At 40.9% G+C, this 21,265-nt stretch overlaps 2 protein-coding genes across 6 annotated transcripts in view; one reads left to right on the plus strand and one right to left on the minus strand.

The window, feature by feature from the left end:
* Positions 1-5,114, minus strand: part of hpda (4-hydroxyphenylpyruvate dioxygenase a) — a 7,088-nt gene extending 1,974 nt beyond the window's left edge. Inside the window, exons 1-11 of the mRNA XM_034890046.1 lie at positions 4,987-5,114; positions 4,755-4,781; positions 4,442-4,504; positions 3,667-3,771; positions 3,523-3,565; positions 3,355-3,437; positions 1,590-1,679; positions 1,395-1,501; positions 1,221-1,298; positions 833-995; positions 78-149 (exon numbers count right to left, since the gene is read on the minus strand). Coding sequence (XP_034745937.1) covers positions 78-149; positions 833-995; positions 1,221-1,298; positions 1,395-1,501; positions 1,590-1,679; positions 3,355-3,437; positions 3,523-3,565; positions 3,667-3,771; positions 4,442-4,504; positions 4,755-4,781; positions 4,987-4,989 — 834 coding nt within the window. The 5' untranslated portion in view covers positions 4,990-5,114. The remainder of the gene's footprint in view (positions 1-77; positions 150-832; positions 996-1,220; positions 1,299-1,394; positions 1,502-1,589; positions 1,680-3,354; positions 3,438-3,522; positions 3,566-3,666; positions 3,772-4,441; positions 4,505-4,754; positions 4,782-4,986) is intronic.
* A 2,409-nt stretch (positions 5,115-7,523) lies between these two features.
* The window catches only part of mtmr4 (myotubularin related protein 4), a 39,598-nt gene continuing 25,856 nt past the window's right edge, over positions 7,524-21,265 (plus strand). For 2 of the 5 annotated variants that reach the window (XM_034889084.1, XM_034889085.1), the window contains exon 1: positions 18,520-18,772. In XM_034889084.1, the coding sequence (XP_034744975.1) occupies positions 18,728-18,772 (45 nt within the window). In that variant the 5' untranslated portion in view covers positions 18,520-18,727. Of the gene's footprint in view, positions 7,622-9,729; positions 9,876-11,037; positions 11,139-18,519; positions 18,773-21,265 lie in introns of those variants that run through there. The other 3 variants (XM_034889086.1, XM_034889088.1, XM_034889087.1) reach the window with 3 other exon arrangements.

Genomic DNA, 21,265 nt, shown 5'->3' on the forward strand with positions numbered 1-21,265 from the left:
CCAAAACTTGCCTTTACTAGCAGAAAGTTTGTCGATTGACATAGAATTGTGTTGATAATCAAGTGCAGGAGACTCACTGCTTGGATTATGTTTGACGTGTTGAGGGCGATATGCTGAACGCCTGCTCCCCCGTAGTAGTCCACGTATTCCTGGGAAGAGGGACATGCAGAACACAAAGGGGGCAGGGGTGTAAACCGGAGGTTTCACCAGTTTTGACAGAGGAATCCACTTACAGAAGGTTTTTTTCATGATTCTGTGCATCAAGCTGATAAGACGCTGCTATAAACCTCATTTATCTTTTGTGATATACTAAAAACTGCTATAACCGCTGTTATAACTGCTGTTATAACCGCTGAGACAACCGATGCTATAACCACTGCTGCTAAAATCGCTGCTGCTATAACCATTGCTGCTATAACCGCTGTATTACCGCTGCTGCTATAACCACTGCTGCTATAACCGCTGCTGCTATAACCGCTGCTATAACTGCTGTTATAACCGCTGAGATAACCATTGCTGTAATCGTTGCTATAACTGCTGCTATAACCGCTGTTATGACCACTGCTATAACCGCTCCTAAAACCGCTGCTATAACCGCTGCTACAACCACTGCTATAACTGCTGCCATAACTGCTGCTATAACTGCTGCTATAACCGCTGCTACAACCACTGCTATAACTGCTGCTATAACTGCTGCTATAACTGCTGCTATAACCGCTGCTATAACCACTGCTATAACTGCTGTATAACCTCTGCGACACACACTGATGATAAACCACTGTGATGAACAGAAAGTATAGTACAGTAATTTACTGAGCTGATAAAGTCCCACCTGGATTTGTGAGATTTTTTCCCCCATTGCAGGTTCATTGATGGGCATCTTGATGGTCTCTTCGTAGTTGGTCACCACTATGGACCTCAGGGAACTGTATTGCGTGTGGATCTGCGTGTCGTCTATTGACCAGAACCGATGGAACAGCAAGCACTTCTGATACCTGGAAAACAGAGAAGGCAGCGAACAAGCCTTTTTTTCTTTTTCTTTTATTGGAAAACAATTTGGACTTTTTCTTAATTTTTTAGATTAGTTATGTTGTACTGGAGTCCGGTTTTTATCTGCTCTCAGGGCTTAAACTGTGACAGAGGTGGAGGGAACATGTGTGTGTGTTTACTTATCCTTTGCCCTGTGTGTCTGTGTACTTGCGCTCCAACAGGAGTCTTACCAGTCTGAAACTGGCACCATTTGGTCATCTGGCTGGTTTCCCACTACGTGATCGATGAAGCTCAAACCTCCTGGTGGACTACAAAGAAAAGAAGAAAAAAACGTTGCATTGGGTACTTTTCCATGAACGTTCTGAGAAAAATAATTGAGAATATGCGTTTGATTTGATACTCACAGTGTGGCTAACAGAGGATTTCTAAACAGAGGCTCATTGTAGCCTGGCAGGAAAAGGCCTTTGTAGGGACTGAGGTACTCAATGAGTGTGTGTGTTGTATCTCCATACTGAGGACAAAAACCCAAACACAACAATATTATTCATTCCCAGTTTGATGTGTGTAGGCTTTTCAAATGTGCGTCACTCCATACGTACCGTTTGAACCACAGCGTACTTCACCCTGCCCTGGCTGTCCTGCTCCACCCAGGGCTCCTTGACGATTACTGCTCCTCGCTCTCTAGCCGTCTGTCAGTTTGGGACATGTTTGGGACATGTTTGGGACATGTTAGGGACGTGTTAGGGATTGGTTGGCGGTGGTAGAAGTATTCAGATCCTTTACTTAAGCACTAATAATAACTATATAATAATAATAATATAATACTATACTATAATAATGCAACACTGCAAAATACTCTGTTACAAGTAAATGTCCGGCAATGAAAATGCATCACCAGGAAAGTGCACTTAAAGTACTAGAAGTAAAAGTACTTTGTATAAAGTATAACATTGCAGAAAAATCCTCTAATTTTGGAAACTGGAAAGATGAAAACAGTTCTTTCAATTCAAGTGTTTAATAGCCAAGCTGTACTTGAAGGCCTGTGTGTTGTTGGGCCGTTTCATTTATCCAATGCTATTTTGTAACTAGTAACTAAAACTGTCAGATGAATGCAGAGTAGAAAGGGACATGAAAAAGAAAAGACTCAAGGAAAGTGCAAGTACCTCAACTGTGTACTTACTTCAGTAAGTGTACTTAGTTACATTCCACCACCGTCTATTGGGGGAATACAGGAGTATGTCAACAGTTGTCCTGTGTGAAGACAGCTCCGGGAAGCCCTCCAGTGGCTGAAGACAGAATATCTTCCCATGCATGCTGTAATATACTGCTTTGACCCTTGTGTCGTCCTCAAGTCCAATTTAACCCATTTTTTATTTTTTATTTTAAATATCAGGAACTTGGCTTTCTTTCAACCAAATTGCCTGCAAATAACATGGAGGCCATACAATGTTCTACATGTAAAACAAATTCACAGAATTTTGCTTGTTTCATTAAATTCTACGGCATTTTAAAAAAGTGACCAAAACCTCAGAATAAGTGACAAAAAAAAGACAAAAAAAATGTTTTTGTACAATGTAAAAATTAAGCTATGAATTAAAATAAAAGCATAGAAAAAAAAGCATTAGAAAAAGCGCCAAAAGATAACGGTTAATGGGAAGACAACACACGGGTCGAGCAGGAGGCCACTGTTGATCTCTGATCAAAGCTGCCGTCTGACCTCCACTGAGCTGAACATCAAAGCCTACCGGCATGTTTGCCTCTAGCTCAACACCGCACGGACAATGACAAATGCAAATACATGAAAAACAAATCCAATTTTTTCTTGAATTTGAAATAGAATTGCAGTTGCATCAAGTGAGAGGAGTTGAGTGAATATCCATATGAGTGTATACATTACATTACACATGCACCTGCCTATTGTACTTACTATATTTTTGTGCGCTGAATCCATTCAGTCTCATTTTTCTTTTTTTCTTCCTATATTGTACAGCTATTTTGTATATATTTGTTTCTGTGTTTATTGTTTATTTCATATTAATGTTCGGTATGTTTATGTATGCAACCACCAAAGCATATACCTTGTTAAGTACTTAACCTAAGTAATAAACCGGATTCTTATTCTGATGTTACTTATCCTATTGCTGTACATGATGTAGGACTTTAGAAACATGTTGGGAAAATAACTATGTACATTTACTCAAGGAGTACATTTTGAGGTACTTGTATTTTCAGTTCTTCCACCGCTGTACATAAATACACAGCTTTCTGAAATGGTATATTTTTAACTTTCCAAAAACCGTCTATAATGGATGTCAAATCAGCATTTCAATTTCAGGTCATATTCTTCCTCCTTCTAATTGTTACCTTGATTAAAAAGTCACAGTCCTCCACTTGGAAAGCGATGTCTTTGACTCCATCTCCATGCTTAATCAAGTGTTCTCCCATCTCTGAGGGAGGATAAAACCACGTTAAAATGCAGACGTACTGAACATCATGTCCATAGCAGTTTATCTTTCAAATGAGAAAACTTGCCTTCATCTCCAGGGTTCAGTGGCGATTCAAATACAAATATTATCTGTGAGGAGAGAGGAGGGGTGGTTGTGTTTGTGGAGAGGATCATTGACCATGGATAAATTGAGTTTTTCTTCAATCAGCACGGGATGCCTGACTGCATACCTTATCCTGTCTGATAACGTGAGACACCACCTCTCGGCTGCCGGTCTCCAGACCCTTGTAGGCCAACGCCTCGAAGCCCATCTTATCACAGTAGAACGAGGCTGCCTGGAAAGGAATCACACAGTTTTTCCTGGGAAGGGAATGTATGATGCACTGTGACAATGTGAGACACTGTTGAAAGAGTTCAACTCCTGCCAGAAATGTATTGACTGCAGGTTGCTCAATCCAGGCGGCTGTTTTCTGAACCACAATAAGTATAGATGTAAGTTTGTGTAGCTGGTATGTGTTTGTGTATTTTCCAGCAGCACCAGATTCCACAAAAATTATTGTAACAATTATTGTAACAAAATAGTTACACATATACACATAGATACATTTTCTGTTGATTGACTTGTCAATTAATCTGTTGTAAAAGTGTTGTTTTCGAATATTTTGGGACAAAAAGAAAAGAGTCTAGAAGTTGCGGAGGCTACAGATTAAACAACTCGTGGTTATCTTAACTGGACATGAAGAACAAAATGTACACTTGTTGTGTAAAGTACTACACTGCAGATGTTTTTCTGTAAGTACTAAAAGTCCACACAGTAACACATGTTCACCTTGTAAAATGCATTCAGATAAAGCATGATGAAGACACATGATGAATCTAAAGACAGTTCATCTTGATCAAAACATGAGTTATGAGGAAAGATGTGGATTTGACTGGAGCTGAAATTATAAACCTGTCACAGATGACGGTTGACTGTCAGTCGTGTGTCAGCGTTTGGCTACTGACCTGCTTGGCATTGCCGACCCAGAAGGTGATATGATGAAACCTGACAAACTTCCCCCTTGCATGCTAAAAGCCAAAAGTACAACAGAATAATTCAAACCGGCTGATGGTACAAACAAAACAAAAGGTATTTAATCATGAGCTTTAACTGAAGACTTGTAAAGAAATATCCTATAAGCTTTAGGTTTAGAATAATTGATGTATTCCTTCAACATTCAGCCGCCTGTGTGTGATTCAGGCCTTCTTCTGCAGATCAAGCAGTACTGTTAACACTTCACAGACTCCTGTCCATCTTAAGAGGCCGTTTTATTCTTACCTTCTCGCCTTTATCTGTGTAGCTCGTCTAAAAACAAAAAAATAATAATACATACATAAATAGATCATTGTAACTTCATCTGTAAGTGCTCAGACTAACCTACAGTCAAAAAAACGTTGGTTCTTTTTCTCTAAAGATATCAATATCTCCTAAATTATTGCTGTAAGAATGTCTAAAGTCCCAAAAATGAGAGTATCTGCTCATCATAACTGATCTCCCATGCTCATCTTACCATGGTGTGATTGTAGATGGGCGTCAGTTCACCAAATCAGTGTCCTGCACCCCCGGGTGCAGATAAGTACTGGCCGGACGAGCGACTGTGATTGGTCGTTTAGGATCTACACCCACCTGTCCGCCTCCTCGCTTCCTGCTGCACTTTAGTTAAAAAGTTAAACAGCAGAAGTTGTGTCATCTCTGCTGAGTCCAGTGTCTAATCAGCTGTCAGTCAGAGACTCAGTCGTCATAGAAACATAGACACATTGACGTCAGCGTGTATTGAGGGAAAATAATGAAGTACAGATGCTGTATACTAACTCTAGTCTTGGATGGTTTGCCAGAGATACTGAATACACCTGTCAGCCAGGTGAGCATGCCATAGGCTCAGGTGAAGAACTGTTTCACACCAACAACAAATCTAAAATCAATGCATCAAGAATGTGAATAAAAATGCAGCGGTAGTAATGTAGCAGGTAAAAAAAAAAGAGAAGATGATCCTGTTCCACACCAGTCCCTCTGTGATCCCTCTCTGGTTTCTGCACCAGCAGAGGGAGCAGTGTTGCCTGATTTAATCAGAAACAGACAAGCAACCATGGACTAGGGTCAGGAAGACGTTCCAGAACTTTCTACAAGCCTGTGAACTGATTTGGAATATTTCCTCATGTTGTTATTGTTCTTGGAAGTAACATGTTCTATCGAGAGACTTCAATTTCCTTTCCATAAGGACTCATGCATTGGAATAATCCGTAAGACAGGCTGCAATCATGTTTATTACGATGTAACACCTTATTAATCGTTGTTTTCAGCGTGGGCCCACCTCTAGTTCACAGTATCACAGTATGGCATGTCAAAAAGATGATAGTCAGGAAAATATATGCATATGCAGTATTTATTTAACAGTATTTGAGTCTTGAGGTTGTAAAGATAGATAGATACACAGATGGATAGATAGATAGATAGATAGATAGATAGATAGATAGATAGATAGATACATAGATACATAGATACATAGATACATAGATAGATAGATAGATAGATAGATAAATAGATAGATACATAGATAGATAGATAGATAGATAGATAGATACATAGATAAATAGATTTGTATTCATCCCAACAATAGGACATTCCACTGTTACAGCAGCAACACATCAGACACACAGCCTACACATGCTTGAAGTAATAGGATACAATCTACAGGAAACAATAAAATAAGATAGAGTACAAGAACAAATATTCAATATGCATCTATATGTACAGTATACAAGTTCCAACATTTGCATAAGAGGGGTCATGTTTTGCCCAGCTGTGAAGGGAGAAGTACTAGAGGATTGTGGCAGACCCATGTGTGGAGCGCTGTGTGTCTGTTGACTGGTGTAGGGGAGCATGTGAGGTCAGGGCCAGGCTATTACAGACAGCAAAAATAGGGTCCGGCCCGGGCTCCAGTGCTGGGGCAGATCAGGTGTAGCCTGTGTGTACGCATGCCACTGTCGGTGTCAGGGAGCCCCATTGGAACATCAAGACGCTTGCAGTGACCTACCCTGTACATTTGCAAAAAAAATGGGACTTTTAAATGAAGTGGGTCAAAAGAAGAAAAAAAGAATCCATCAATTGACTTAGATTAATTGTTTTTTCCATCAAATGTTGGAAATATTGTCCAAAATACCATACCAGAGTGCCAATGTAATGTCTTCAGATTGCTTGCTCTGTCCAACCAATGTTTCCAAACCCAAACACGTTAAACAGAAGAAAAAAGATTTTAAAAAACGTGTTACATTTGAGTGGATGAAACCAAAGAATATTGAGTGGTTTTGCTCCGCGGATGGCATTTCCCCGGAATCAACTTTAGCTCTGACCTTTTAAAGGTTGTTTCAACCTCCCTTTCACTTCCCTCTTTCACTTCTGTTTTTTAATAGGAATCTATACATTGACATTACTTTTGCATTGCACATATTCATTATCTTCAGTCTTCTATACTGTTTGGCTTTGCCTTAGATTTCACTATTTAAAATGTATACAGATTTCACTATTTTAAATGCAATATGTATAAATTGTACATATTGCGTATCTTCTTTAATTGTATATATTACTTATCTTTTTATCTTTATTTGGATATATTACTTATCTTTTTATCTTTATTTGGATATATTACTTATATTTATATTTTTACTTGTTGTCCTCATTGCACCGTGGGTCGGTGAGAAATGTATTATCAATTGCTCTGTGTGTCACATATTGCATAATTGAAATAAAGTTGACTTGACTTGACGTGCATGGGTCAACTCATTTTCAACGCTTGTTGTCATTTCAGCTTTGATGAATAAAACACACTGTTTTATTGTTACAGTATTTGAAAACCCTGCCGGACGGTGACTGCTACAACTGTGTGCTTGTGCGCACGTACCCAGTGTGTGCCGCGCTGTGATTTTCTATTGGTGCGCTCTTGGAGATTTGTGGCGCCTGATTGGCTCTGAGGTGGGTGTGTTAAATTCACTCATTCACTCGCTTGACTGTTGTTAATTCTCATTGGCGCTACGGTGTAGAATGTTCAGTTTCCTACTTGCCGATTGGCTAGGGCTGTTGTCATCACACAAGAATGCGGAAGTCGTGTACTCTACTGAGTCACCGTTCTGTCAGCTGATTCTTTCTGAGTGAGTAACTCGATTTATTTTTTAAAATGAAGTAACTTCTCAATAATATATTGTGTGTGACATGTTCTCATGCTGTCAGACTCGGGTTGAAGGTGTGAACCTTAAGGCGTTTGGTCGTTTCCCATAGGTACACGAGCGAATTTTACACACCAGCTTCTAGAAAAGGTTGCTATCCGGTAGCTAGCATGATGCTAACCTTCGCAAACACCGCACATACACACACACGCACACTTTCGGTTTGTCAACTTGTCGCCTCCTAGTACAGTGCCTGTCTGTAGTGAGGCTCTCGTCCACTTTCACTTTCACCCTACCTGTCTTTAAACTTTATCCCGGTTATCGGGTTCACACCTGTTGTGTGTCACGAGTCAAACAGAGCACCTGCCTTTGGGCAGAGGAAAGTCCCTTGGAATCCACCATTGGACTGGAAGGCATTTCTTCTCAGGAGGAAGAGAAACTAGTGTCGAAAAATTCACCCTAATGCTTAATGTTGATTACTATCATTGTCTCTATAAATACTTAACTGCTTTTAGTATTTCACCTTATTTACCTTCCATGACATCTCTGGTGCTCTCACTATGCACATCATTTAACTCTAATTTCCATGTAGCTAAGTGGTGTACTGGGCAGCCAATGTCTGTAACTAAGTGTTCTTTTTTGACAATTGATGGATTTGGTATCTGAGTGCTTCTAATTTTTTTCACCAATAGTCAAGAAACCTATAAGTATTTGCTTTGCTATCATAAGAAAAAGACAAGCAGCAAATCCATATGGTTGAGAAACTGCAGTCAGAGAATGGCCAGATGATCGGGATTTATTTCTTCTTTTTTAAACCGACGAGAGTGAAAGCAGAAAATCCATGTTCTGTTCTTCTTTACAAATGAAAGAAAAATGTCAGACTGACTGACTGACATGTGATGTGCATTCTTCTTAGAATATAATCTGTTTTTAGCAATGTCTCATGACATTTTGTATCTAGAAGTATATTCCACTTTTTTTACGCTTATGGTAATCACCCCTGGATTGTGTGGCTTATCTTGTTTTTCAGTTGTGTTTTTTGTTCTACATATGTTATACACTGTGCCGGAAATTCTGTCGCATGTCCTTGTCTCGGCCGGGTGTCCGTCCCCTTCCTCGGTCTCTATGTTGGCGTTCTAACCGCTGGTGGATTTCTGAGGACTAGGGTTAACTGCTCCTCAGATCTCTGCAGGGTAAATCCAGACAGCTAGCTATCATTTCATTTGATCAATCATCCGATTGATAAGTGAGAAGTCATGGCACGAATATTATTTAGTGTTTTGACTTACGATTGGCTGACACAGGTTTCCCAAAACTTTAACAACAGAATGTTCAATTGGATTATAGATTACACGAGTTGTTCTCTTGCATGCTGAAATGGGCCTTTATAGCAAGAGGAGTACATAGTTTGAAAACTTTCATAATTAATACAAAATAAAATGCACTAATTGCGTGGCCAACGTGCAGAATTGCATGTTAATACTTCTGTCGAGCTGCCTAGCTTTTTAGGCTCTTACGGCTCATCGTTCAGGTTTCACAGCCCACAAATGTACTGTATGGTTCTGACAGCAGCTGCCTGCAAGCTTTAATAAACCCACTGTACTCTACACTACCTACCCAGCTTCAAACTGCACACAAAGTGAGCCACTAGCACGTGAGCATCTATCTAAAGATCCAGACATTTTTCTCGGGTCGGTTGAGTCCAAATCAGAGCAAACAGGAGAGTGAATATTGGACTTACACTCATCAGATGACACAACATGCTATTTAAAGGAGCAGTGTGTAAGATGTATCGGCATCTAGCGGTGAGGTTGCCCATTCTAATATTACGATGGTAACTTAAACCGAGTAACCAAGCATGGTTGACTTGCCTTTTCGCCAGTGTTCTATCACTGCCTCTTATTTTATTTTTTATTTTTTTAAGTAATTAGGACTGGTTGCCTACATGTTGTGATTTCTATATTTATGGCCAATTAGCAATGGAAGCCGTTCCTTTTACCATCCCCTGTAGTATGGTTTCTTTCCCTTTGAGAAGCCTGGCACTTAGTGAGTGGGAGGGAGAAGAGTAAGCAATAGAGGGAGGGAGGGAGGTATGTCATGCACTGGATTACAACCAGTGTGTGTTTGTGAGACGGAGTCTACCGCTACTCTCCAAGGCTTTGAGCTTTAACTCAACCTGAAAAGGTTGACAAAGTTTCAACAGAAAGTTTGCAGCACACTGATTCTGCACTTTGGGCAGGTAAGAGGAGTCCACATTGGGATCATTATTTTGCGACTTGAGAGTAGTAATATTTTTCTTTTTGTCGAGCTGTGTGCAAAAGGGGGTGTGTCTGGAAAAGAAAACGAGTGTAGGGAAGTAAGACGACAGCACTAAACAGTGAGAACTTTGATCCAATTTAGAATTCTGTCCCTGTAATCGAAACAGTGAGGACAGTTTCAAGTTGTCCCTGTAATCAAAGTATTGTAGTTAAGTGTAGCCCTAAACACAGGGAAGTGAAAACTATGTCCATGTTTTGTCTAGCTGCCTGCCTGTGTGGGTTACTCTCTTCATACGGAACATGCACTGGGCTTCCTGACTGAGCTTGTATATTTACAGGAAGAAAACGTCTTGCAATGTCAGAGTTTTTCTTTTCATGTCACTTATTTATTAAGTGTTGGCTCAATGTTTCACTTTGTCATCATTTACAGCCAGTGTTTAACTTGTAGCTTAATGTGTGCAACCACTGTTCAGATATCCAGTATTAGAATGACTGAGGAACCTCGTGGTTGGGTTGTTGGAGGATCAGGACACCCACCGCGGCATGGTAACTCAGCTGGAGCCCCTTTTGGTGTGTTGGGTGTAAGGGAGAGTTGTGGAGTTTGTCCACATCTGCCGTCTATTTCTCCTGCAGTTATCTGTTTGGCTGCTCGTAATCTGATGAGGAATGTTGAGTTTGCAGTTCCTGTAAATCGGTGTCTCTGCCAGCAGGTCAGGTCAGCCAATCTGCTCCAAGGTATCCATCGTCACACTTCATGCATGTGCCTGCATGTCGGTCCCAGCACTGCACACTGTGGAGTGTGTTTACATTGACTTGACGTGATTTGTCGGGAATACTTGTACCAGGTTCCACCATCCCTCTGTATGTACCACATGCTTCTTGACCTTAAATTGTGTTTAAAAAAAAAACATTTATATAAAATGTAAAGCACATCCATATACCTTCAACAGTGAGATAATTTGTAAGGGTTTGAGTGCCAGCTTTCGTTCTAGCTGTACTTTAGACAAAGGAAGGTTGGGTTCTGGAATCCAGCCCTTTTATGCAATCACACAATCGACAACCGCCCACACACACACACACAAACACACACACATACACCCAAACCCAATGTCTGAAAGTAGTGTGTTCTTTATTTGTTGGCAGGAGCCATCGCTGGCACGGCAGAGCCCAGTAGACAGAAGGAGAGGGAGCGATCTGAAGAGGAGCGCCCAGACCGACTGTCTACAGCACTGGCTGGCAGCATGGTGAGCCACTCACTATCTATATGGACCGTGCTGTAGATTCCTTATTGCTATTAAACCAGTTGACGCTCCTAACTTGCTGAGACTTTTTCACACTTCCACAGGAAATGGCACAATGCTCTTCCAGGCCACAGGGTTTTTGCAACATGTTCAATGACACCATGCACTACTCAAACATTTGTCAACATTTCAACTTGCCACACATGTGCTTTGGGGCTTCAATTAATTGTACATCTTTTTTAAAACCAATTATCAGTTTCCTGTTTTCCATTTCTTGTAATACAGCAAGTTCCTTATATGATACTTTTATAATTTGGCCTTTCAGAAATACAGAAACTTCCACTGCAGTGAAGTAATCTGTTCTTTTTAATTCAATGTGCAATAAAAAAAAAAGTGTTCATTAGATCATGATAAACAAGACACATTTATTAGTGATCAACATTGCTTTGAAAAAAAAAGGACACATTTTCTATAACAGAGGCATCAGGTTTGTTTCTTCCTGGCTGTTCCTTGAATTTCTAACCATGACGTAGTTGTGTTTTGGGGTGGGACGTTGGTGAGGGATCATGTAATTGTTGCTTTGTTATTGACCCCTACTAGTTCTCCTGCACAGAGGGCGAGTCGGATCTTTGGGATCAACCAACGCACAAATAAATGAAAAATGTAGCCATAGTTGGCACGAAACAGTAATTTGCTGGACGCAAATGGAAGTGAGTGAAAGTAGATCATCCTCAGGCAGCTTTTCTCTTCACCCAAGTAGTAGTTTCCTCGGCAGGGTTACGACTTTATTGCATTGCTGTTTCATTCAGGAATTTGCTGCTGCATCAGTAAAAGTGTATCAACCGGTAACAGATGTTGCAAGTCTTTGATGTAGCTCCCTGCCACGTGTCTCCTGTACAATGCTCTGTTTTGGAATATTAAACGCAAGACACTGAACCCCAACATGCATATTCAGTATCCGCCGTACTGAACATAAACCTCTGCTAAATGTCCAAAATGTGAAATAAAATGCGTGTGCTGTAGTCCAATGGTGAAGGTGTCCACCCAGGGGGACCAAGGCATCACTCTGCGACAGTAAGAACTGAATTGAGATATATCTATTTCTACTGGTTGTCCTGTAGTGGATGCTATTTTCTAGTCTGCTCTGAAGCCAAACTGAGACTAAATGTTTTTGTATTATGTAACAATATCAGGATTGGTGCAGAACGATGGAGAACTAATGGTGCTGCTTCAAGTTCCTACATGCACTTTTGTTTGAATCGGAGTGTTTTCAGTGTGTCAGACTTTGCTCTACGTGAGGCAAGCAGCGGTTTGTCTAATGCTGCAGTCATGGGCCGTAGGGTTGTAATTACACTGAAGCCTAGTAAATACAACGCAAGCACGATGCAAAACTATATATAGGTCACAACTACTTGCATTTTTAAAAGAGCCATGCAAGCTTGGAATACATTTTATTTAAATAGCACTTTTGAGAACCCCCATAGACACTTTACAGAAAGAAGCCAAGTGTGTGCACAGTGTACTACACAGTATTTTTGAATGTAGTGCTCAGGTATACTCAGAGCTTTAGAAATGTGCATAAACATACAGGTTTTCTTAAAAATAGATGTTAAATGCATTAGGGTTGTGCAAAAAGATTGATTTTAGTTTGAATTCAAGCTCTCACCTATTCAAATTGATTCATTTTTAAATGTTTCTTGTTTTTTTATTTAAAAATGATGCTTTATTGATCCCAATTCAAGGTCCCAGTAGCTTGCAGACATCACACACAACATACACATACATCATAAACAGGATGTTAAAATAACAAACAAATCCACATGAATAATATGGAGAGATATATATGCATACATGGGAAAAGTAACTACATTTACATACTCTGAATTGTTTTTTAAGTGTCTATATTGTATCAAAGCCTAGAAATTGCATTCAACTCGTGACATTTTCTGAATGAGACACCCCTAAAATGCATATTCTTTTGCAATCTTATTTTACAACTTAGGGGACAACCCCGGCAGTCGCATGGTGGTCTGCTCCTTTGGTCATTCTCAGCAAACGTACAGTAAATGTACTTAAGCCAGGATAGACTGGGCTTTTAAGAGTGGGGAAGCACCAGCAGTGACCAAATAAAAAGAAATTCCTCTGACGGGTGCAGGTTTTATGGGACAGAAATAGGAAGTGTAACAGGAGGATGCGTGTCCTGGGGTTCTGGTCAACTGGGTCCACAGAATGCCACAGTGGCTAGCTGCCCAGCTGTCAGCCTTTTTATGGGACACACAGTCGAGCTCTGGGCTTAATTGATGGCAGGGCTGATGAACAAATAATGTGCCCACCGAGGCACGTAAAATGAGAACACAGACATCTGCTAGTCCTGTGTTACAGTTCAATTCCATACGATTCTTTAAAAAAAAGCACATTCTCGCTTGTCTCTCATTGCTTTAGTTTGTTGGTTGTTCTCAGCTGTAACCGCACTCCACAGTGATGTCAGGTGAACTGAACAAACCCTTGAGTACTCTTATACTTCGATACAGCACGTATAGAGTTCAATCACTGGAGTTCAGCAAAACCAATATTTAAAGTTAAGTTTCAGTATGATGGACAGATGCACAGATATCCGTAGTATTTGTGCAGCTTGAATATGTGTTTATTATTTTTATTGTTATTATTATTAGTAAGACTAAAGAAGTAGGTCATGTTTATGTTGCTGTTTGGCCACAGTATGGATATGTCTATCTGTTCTCAGTGGTTGTTAATCTAAGGGTGATTTCTCAGGTGGAATTGTGAGACATCTCTTTCAGCAGTTTGTTCCTCAGGTAATATGACCAATTTAATCCTGTTTTGTAAAGCAGTCTTTAATTGCTTCCCAGCCTCCGGCCTTTTTTTTTTTGTTGGCTTAAAACAAAACAGGAAGCATTGATTTAATACTGTCTTCCACTCACGCTGCTGTGATGTCAGCAGGATAATGTGAGCACGCAAACCAAGACAATGGGGTTGCTTTACCCTGCTCTCAGTGTCCCCCAGTGCTTTGTAATGCTACCTTGGTGGAGTTGTGGGGAACGAGCAGTTCTGTGCCAGCTCCATGCAAAGAGGTCTGTTTCTGTGTGACTGCCCCATATGATGTTACCTGCTTACATAAGGATTGCATCACCTGTATTCCAGCTTTTTCTTTCCTTTTCAAAATGCACTGAATGGACACACCAGAAACTCTCAGCAATGGTTGTGGTTGAAGCCAAATTATTCATTCCAGGCTGTTTGTTGTTTGTGATTCGACTGCCGCTCTCCTTGAAGGGACTTGGGCTTCTAGTACTGCTGGACCCTGCTCTTGTTTCTGACAGCTTGCCGTCAGTGTCTGGTAGTTCCCTATTCCTCCTTTTCATTTAATTCAAATAATGGTAACTTTGTTGTTTTGTTCAGTGCTGTAAGTGTTTTTCAACCAATGCTTGTTGACTAGAACTACTAAGTTTGAGATGTTTTTAGAACCAATTTTGATTCCAGCACCTTTAGTCAGTGTATTACACAGCCTACATGTTAATGCTTGGAATGCATCATATTAAGCTAAATCCTGCTTCAAGCTAAAATAGTCAACGTTGCCACGTATAACTATACAAAAAACTTCTCACTTATGGCACACATTATAACATGCAGCAATCATTTTACCTACAACATTTTTATAATTAGTTAGGAAACACTCGCAGACTGCAAAATAGCTGCATGTAATAGCTTGTATGGTTGTATATTGAAAAAGGCATTCAAAAATACCTATGCATTATTCATATCCTACTTCTTCTAAAGCTGTGTGTCGACATGTGGGCTGACACTCTCTGCCCTCCTTTCCTAAAATAAAGCCTAAGACACAGGGCCAAATCTGGTGCTCAATTTTGGGGCCAGTTTGGGGTGGGGCTGGGCGGTCGGGGGGCTGAATTAGGCTGCAATATTCAGACATACCTAAAATGTGCATATGAATGTGGATACACTGGAAATATTTGAAAGCTGTACACGTTTTGAAGGTTCAGTGTAAATCAAGGGAAAGCCCCCCACACTTCCAACTTGATGACGATGCACTTGTCCAGGATATGGGAAGTCTTAATGGTTGGGAGTTTGCCAAACAAATAAACACTTCACACTGTGGTGCGGAGCGATTTCCTGTCACACAACACAAGACGGAGAAGCTGGCATAGCTTCTACAATGTACTTTCTTCTGCCTCTTACTCAATATGACCTCTCAACCAAGCATTTGTGTGCTGAAAACACCCACATACTAGTAAGGTTGCCTTTGTAAGGCTGGTACTTTTGGGCTTAAGTAGAAAGCACAATAATTTTATTTCACTTCTTCATTTTGGCCCGGGATAATAGAATGAGTCACAGGTCCATCATGTGACATTAAAGTGTCTCTAAGGTTCTGCTTGATTTGTGGAAGTGCATTTAATAGCAGCAGAGTCCATTTACCTGATGAGTTGGATGTCATACTGCAAACAAGCGCAATGCATCATGCTTCCTACACCATAAGGCTTTCCTTACTAAGATATTGCCAAATTAAATAGTATAAGGTTTAAATATCATTCAGACTAGGTCTAGAAAAAGCGTATGTTTGTGATTATTGTTTGTTGTTCAAAAGCTAATTTGAGTTAGCTATAGAATAGACCTTTTTCACAGCGGATATTCTGTCAGTAGGAAAAGCACAGCTGAAATTGATAATATTAACGATGGCTCAAGTCCATCAAATGTCCCAGTAATATTTCAGTGAGTCACTATTTCAGTGAGTCAGCATGCACAACACCAGGGCCCCTCCTAACTGGAATGCTGCCATCATTCATGGTTTTGAATACACCTGTGCCTTTCCTACTATGACACGTCAACATGTCTGCCGCGAAAAAGGTCTATAGAATGTCCTAGAAACAAGTATTAATTCTGAATGAGGCGCATTAATGGATGTAATAGAGATGGCTAATATTCACACTGAACTATTGTATGTTCTGCTTGCGGTGGAACTCATGATTTGTAAAACTAAAGCAGAAGAGTAAATAAACCTGTTTTTGCTCAAACAAACGTAGGTACAAAAAAGGGCATCCGTCATGTGAAACCTAAGATACTAAATACTGTTCTAATCCAAACGGATGCAGTTTCATTTTCCATTTCCAATAGCTGAAGACTACAGTAGATACTGCGCTCGGAGCAGCGGCTGATAGATGTGCGGGGAAAGTCTGAATACGTGAGGTTGAATGAAATGCCATTATATTTGGTACCATGGCTTCTACATTTTTAATGCAGCAGAAAGCTGAATTGTCTGTAGATTCTGTTAATTTTGTTGTAAGAGAAGGTGAAGCTTTTTCTTCTTGCTGATAGCTGTAATGTTATGAAAATCATAGATATCCTTTCTCATAGCACTGTTAAGATAAAATTAAACTGTGGATACAAAAGTGATCAAATTAGTTTTACTCCTTTTTGTAATTCTACACTTTCGGGACTGATAATTGCAAACAGCACAAGCTCTGTGTTATGTTCAGAGCAGCTTCCTAGTTGTAATAGTAAAAACAATCTGCTGCTAGGAATAACAGTTGTCAACAGTGGTGATTTCATTTATTTAGTCTTTGTTAGCCTGGAGATGGCATAGAGTACGTACCTATATCTACCAGTAAATTAACCTTTATTTAAATTGACCTTTATTACTGTCTTTACTTGAAATACATGCCGTCCAACCCAGGCAGAGGTAAATGTGTTCACCTCATCCTCCAATGTTTCAAAGTCAGGTTGCCTTGCTCTTTACAGAATGAAACAATATAGCACACTCAGAGGCAGTCATGAAGTTGTATGAATAGGTTCAAATAATCACAATTTTAGACCTCAATATCAATATTGCGACGATAGTTGTAGGCTCAAAAAATACAAAATGAGATTTTTGATCAGTATCATCAGTAATGTGGACTTATTGAGTAAATAAGAGAACCGCGTGTACAGTCTGGTAAGTTTAGAATATTACATCACTTTACTGAAATGCAGCCCTTAAAACCAGGAAAAGATATTACGATATCCAAAATCTAAGATTGTATCTAGTCTCATATTAGAAAATCTACATCATATTGATATATTGCCCAGACAGATTTGTAAGACCTTTAATACAACTCATACCAGTATCGGGTTGTATTAGAGGACACATGGAAAATATCCTTGGAATGGATGGTTTATTCAAATGTATCACATTTAACTACAATAAATCATTTCAACTTTGAAAATGAAAATCCATCCCGTTAAAATGTCTCTACCATGTCAAAATCGCATTACAGCACCTCCCCCAGTAAAATGAATCCTATTTTAATAGTGCTGCGTTGTGCATCCAGCCTGTGCTGCGTGTACTACGTTACACATGTTACATAATATGGGGTCATACAGCTGAAAGCCAGAGGCTGTCACGACTCTGCCAGGGAGGAGGTTGGGGTAATAGGGGGAAGGGCCGTATGTGTCCCCCCCAAAGTATAATTCATATATATACATATATATATATATCTCTCTATCCGGTGACCTTCCCTGATTTTATGCACAGGACTCTGGGAAGTGCTGCAGTGAAGTGCTGGTCACTGCAAAGATGCACTGCACTTGTGTAGGACAATGGCAAAATGACACTAAGAGACAGGTGAGGGAGGATTGGTGTCTGTAGAACGCTGTGTCACTGGAGACCTCCGCATACATTCATTTTCCTCAACTCCCTCCTTCCTCTGTCCTCACATATTTTTCGTCCTGCAGTCGATCAAGTGCTGCCGATGCCAACGGCTTGTGATGGGACACTGTCCAACCGTACAGTGTGCGCGCTTGGGCAAGAGCCGCAGAATACTGCGGTTGGTTGTATGGTGCATGCATGGCGGTCGGAAGAGCATCTTTTGGTTGCCGGCGGTACTCTCTAGGCTTTACCACCTTGTTGCCGAGGGAGAAGCATATTTATGAGATGTCGGTGAAGGGTGAACAAGGAGGGAGTGGGGGAGGAGTAAGGGATGAGAGGGAGAAATGTGAGCATGTTTATGTGAGAGAGAGAGAGAGAGAGAGAAAGGGAGAGAGATAGATGCGCATGCAGAGGGTGGAGCTTAGCATCAGGCAGTTCCCTCTTGTCTTTCTTTCTCTCCTGCTCTCTCTTCTAGCAGTTTCCCCCCCATCCATTCGCTATATTTCAGATGGCACATCTGCAGTGATTTTCATCACGTTTGCTCAAACTCAGCTGATCGTGGGCACTGTTGCTCTTGTTTGTATCTTTATGGACTATCCTCCCTCAATCAGCAGAGCAACAGGGCTGTCTTCAGGCACCAGCGTGCTCTCTCTCCCCACTCAGGGAGCGGTGGGCGGGGGTGGGGTGGGTTCCTAAATGAGAGCCGGGACAGGCGTGTTGGCACACAGCACCTCTTGAGAAGGGGGGAACGTAGAAAAGGTGGTTGGGGGGGAGGGGGGAGGAGAGAGGAGAGGGGCGGCAGGCGAAGGGGTTTGGAGCGGACGAGGGGTGGACAGGCTCCGGTTGGGAGAAGAATGGTTATGCCGGCTCCTCGTGCTCTGGTCGTGCTGCTGCTCTATAGGCTGCGTGTCGTTCAGGCACAGCCCTGCCTCTCCTCGACATGAGCTTCGCAGGAAGGGTGTCCTGCTCCATGCTCAACTGCTTTGTAAGTCCACAGGCTATTAGTTTGGTGTTTTGTTTTTGTTTGTGGGTCTGATTTGTGATAAAGTCCTCCCTTATCTAACGCACCTCCTGCTTGTGTGTTGGCCTGCTGGGGGATGCAGCGTGTGTGTGTGTGTTGGGGGGCTCTGCAGATATTAGCAAGAAACCCACACTCACTCCATGCTCCACATACAAGTAATTGAATTATCTCTGTGTCTTCTCCGGTATGTGATAATTAAAAGCTACTGTATTACTCAGCACTCACCTCTGTTGTGCGGAGGGGCTTGAGCTGCCGGTACTGTGATTGGCAAAGGGGAGTAGGAGGGCCTGTCAGGAGCCAGATGGGAAAAATGTGTGCGCTTCTAAAAGAGCGAGCACATTATCCGGTCACCATTGCAGCCTCAGATTGGTAAAGTATGTTCACTGCAGTGGATCACCTGCGTTAAGCGTTTTGTGGTATTGGGATGTGCAGTACAGGGGATATAGGACAATGACTAATTTCTCAGAGTTTGCATCTGCAGACATAGTGAGGAAAAGGTTGAGGGTTTAGGAAGAACACAGGGTGTTCTTTCTTGGCCCCATGTCCCTAGGCCAATTAACCTCAGGTCAGTTAACCTCCGACCTTTCAGCGATGTCCACAGGCCACTGTCTTGGCCTATTAATTACATAATGACAGCGTGGTGAACAGACCGAGTGACCAACAGATAGCCATCCATAGAGCAATGCTTCTAGCATGGCAAGGATGATCATAGCAGTAGGTAGTAGAACCACTAAGTGGAAATCAGTTCAAATGATACAAGCAAAACCATTTATCAGTGTCCTGTGGACAGGTCAGTGCTAAGAGCTACAGTATCTAGCCAATATTAAAGGATTCGTTGCAGTTTAGCATTTTACAATGTGATGCTAACGTCACATTTTTAACAACAATCAGTGTCAACATTGGGAAAGCTCTACTTTAATTTCAAGCACCGTTTCTTCCATTGAAAGCTTGGGTGATAAAGTTATCAGGTGGATCAGTAAGAGCACAGCTGCAGGTCCCTCGTCTCATTTCTCTGTGACCAGACATGGTCAGCCATTACACATTTTTATCATCTCTCTTTAACATGGCTGTGATGCTGTTCCTCTTCTGCGTCAGCATCTGTATAATTTAGTATCCATGTCCTCTGTCACAGCTCTGTCAGTCTCCTCCTGTGGAAGAGGGCTGCAGCGTTGTGCCGAGTTTCCATCAGCATGACCATTGTTGTGATCCAATGATGGAAAAAAACATCTTCAGTTACTGTTCCCTCTATCTCCGATATATCATGTTTATCACCCTCTGCCATATGTTGTCTGCACCAAATGGAACTATAAAAGGCCTAATTAAATTTGTTATGATTTTTCCATGACTCAGATTCTATAATACCCACTAGCTAAATGAATCAATGGTGTAAGCACAGCCAAAAGCTTTTTGGGAATATGCTTTTTAGAGAACATACCTTCTTGCACCCTTAGTTCCTGAGTTGGGTCTGGTATTGGGTCTTACAACTTGCTCTTTGTTTGTACTCACCTGCACATAGATCGTCTTTCTCTTTTCATTTTCTGTTACCTTTGAATTATAACCCAATTGAAATAGTTTTTTTCTCTGCTTATTTGGTGTGTTTTGCTGCTCATGTTTTATTTTTAAGGCCTAATAGTTTATTACAACTGCCTGTGTTTTTTTTTTTCTTTTCAGAGGAGCCAGTATCCTAAACATGCCTACATGTGTGGTACTCCAGCTATATACTGTATGTTTCAGATGAATTCTGCTTACTCATCGAAAATGTGCCCCTGTCTAGTTTCCTCAGCTCTTCGAGCACGGCCCAAGTCTAAAATGGGACGGATCATTTAGAACATGGTGATCTATGAAATATTAACATAGTCTGAGAGAGGACAGGGAGAAAGAAACGTGTGTTCTCTTGACTACTTACTCAGGCTGCACAGCCGAACACGAAAATCATCTTTTAATTTTATATATTTTTATACTGCTTTTCATTTTGCCCAGTAATTGCATCCTCTGTTTCCATCCTTATCTTTTTTCTTCTACCTACCTGATTTGGGACAATTCTTCACAGGTCAGACAATGTACTGGCTGCCTCATTTTCTATGTCCAAAACTGTAAATAAGTGGACACTTGAAAGCAGACATAGAAGTACATGTCCCCACATATTTCAAAGGTCACCTCTGCATAGTGCAGTGGTTCTCTAATCCGCACAACTCTAGGACAAAGCCCCAGTCAGATTTAAGTAAATAATCTGATGAGTAAAGGCAGCAAATTGTTTTTTCAAAAGCTTTAGAAAGAAAGGGGACTGTGCCACTAAAAAGAGGTGTTGTATCCATGGCAACCAGACACTTAGACTATCTTTTTGTCCAACTATTCTACCTTTGTGTTGTCATTTTCCCATTTACTCGCATCCAGAAATCTCGAGTGACATGCTTTCCCCAGACGATTAAAACCTTATTTTTGTGCATAAAAATTAGG

Source organism: Etheostoma cragini, chromosome 13 (genome assembly GCF_013103735.1).
Source record: "Etheostoma cragini isolate CJK2018 chromosome 13, CSU_Ecrag_1.0, whole genome shotgun sequence".
Classification (NCBI taxonomy): Eukaryota; Metazoa; Chordata; class Actinopteri; order Perciformes; family Percidae; genus Etheostoma; species Etheostoma cragini.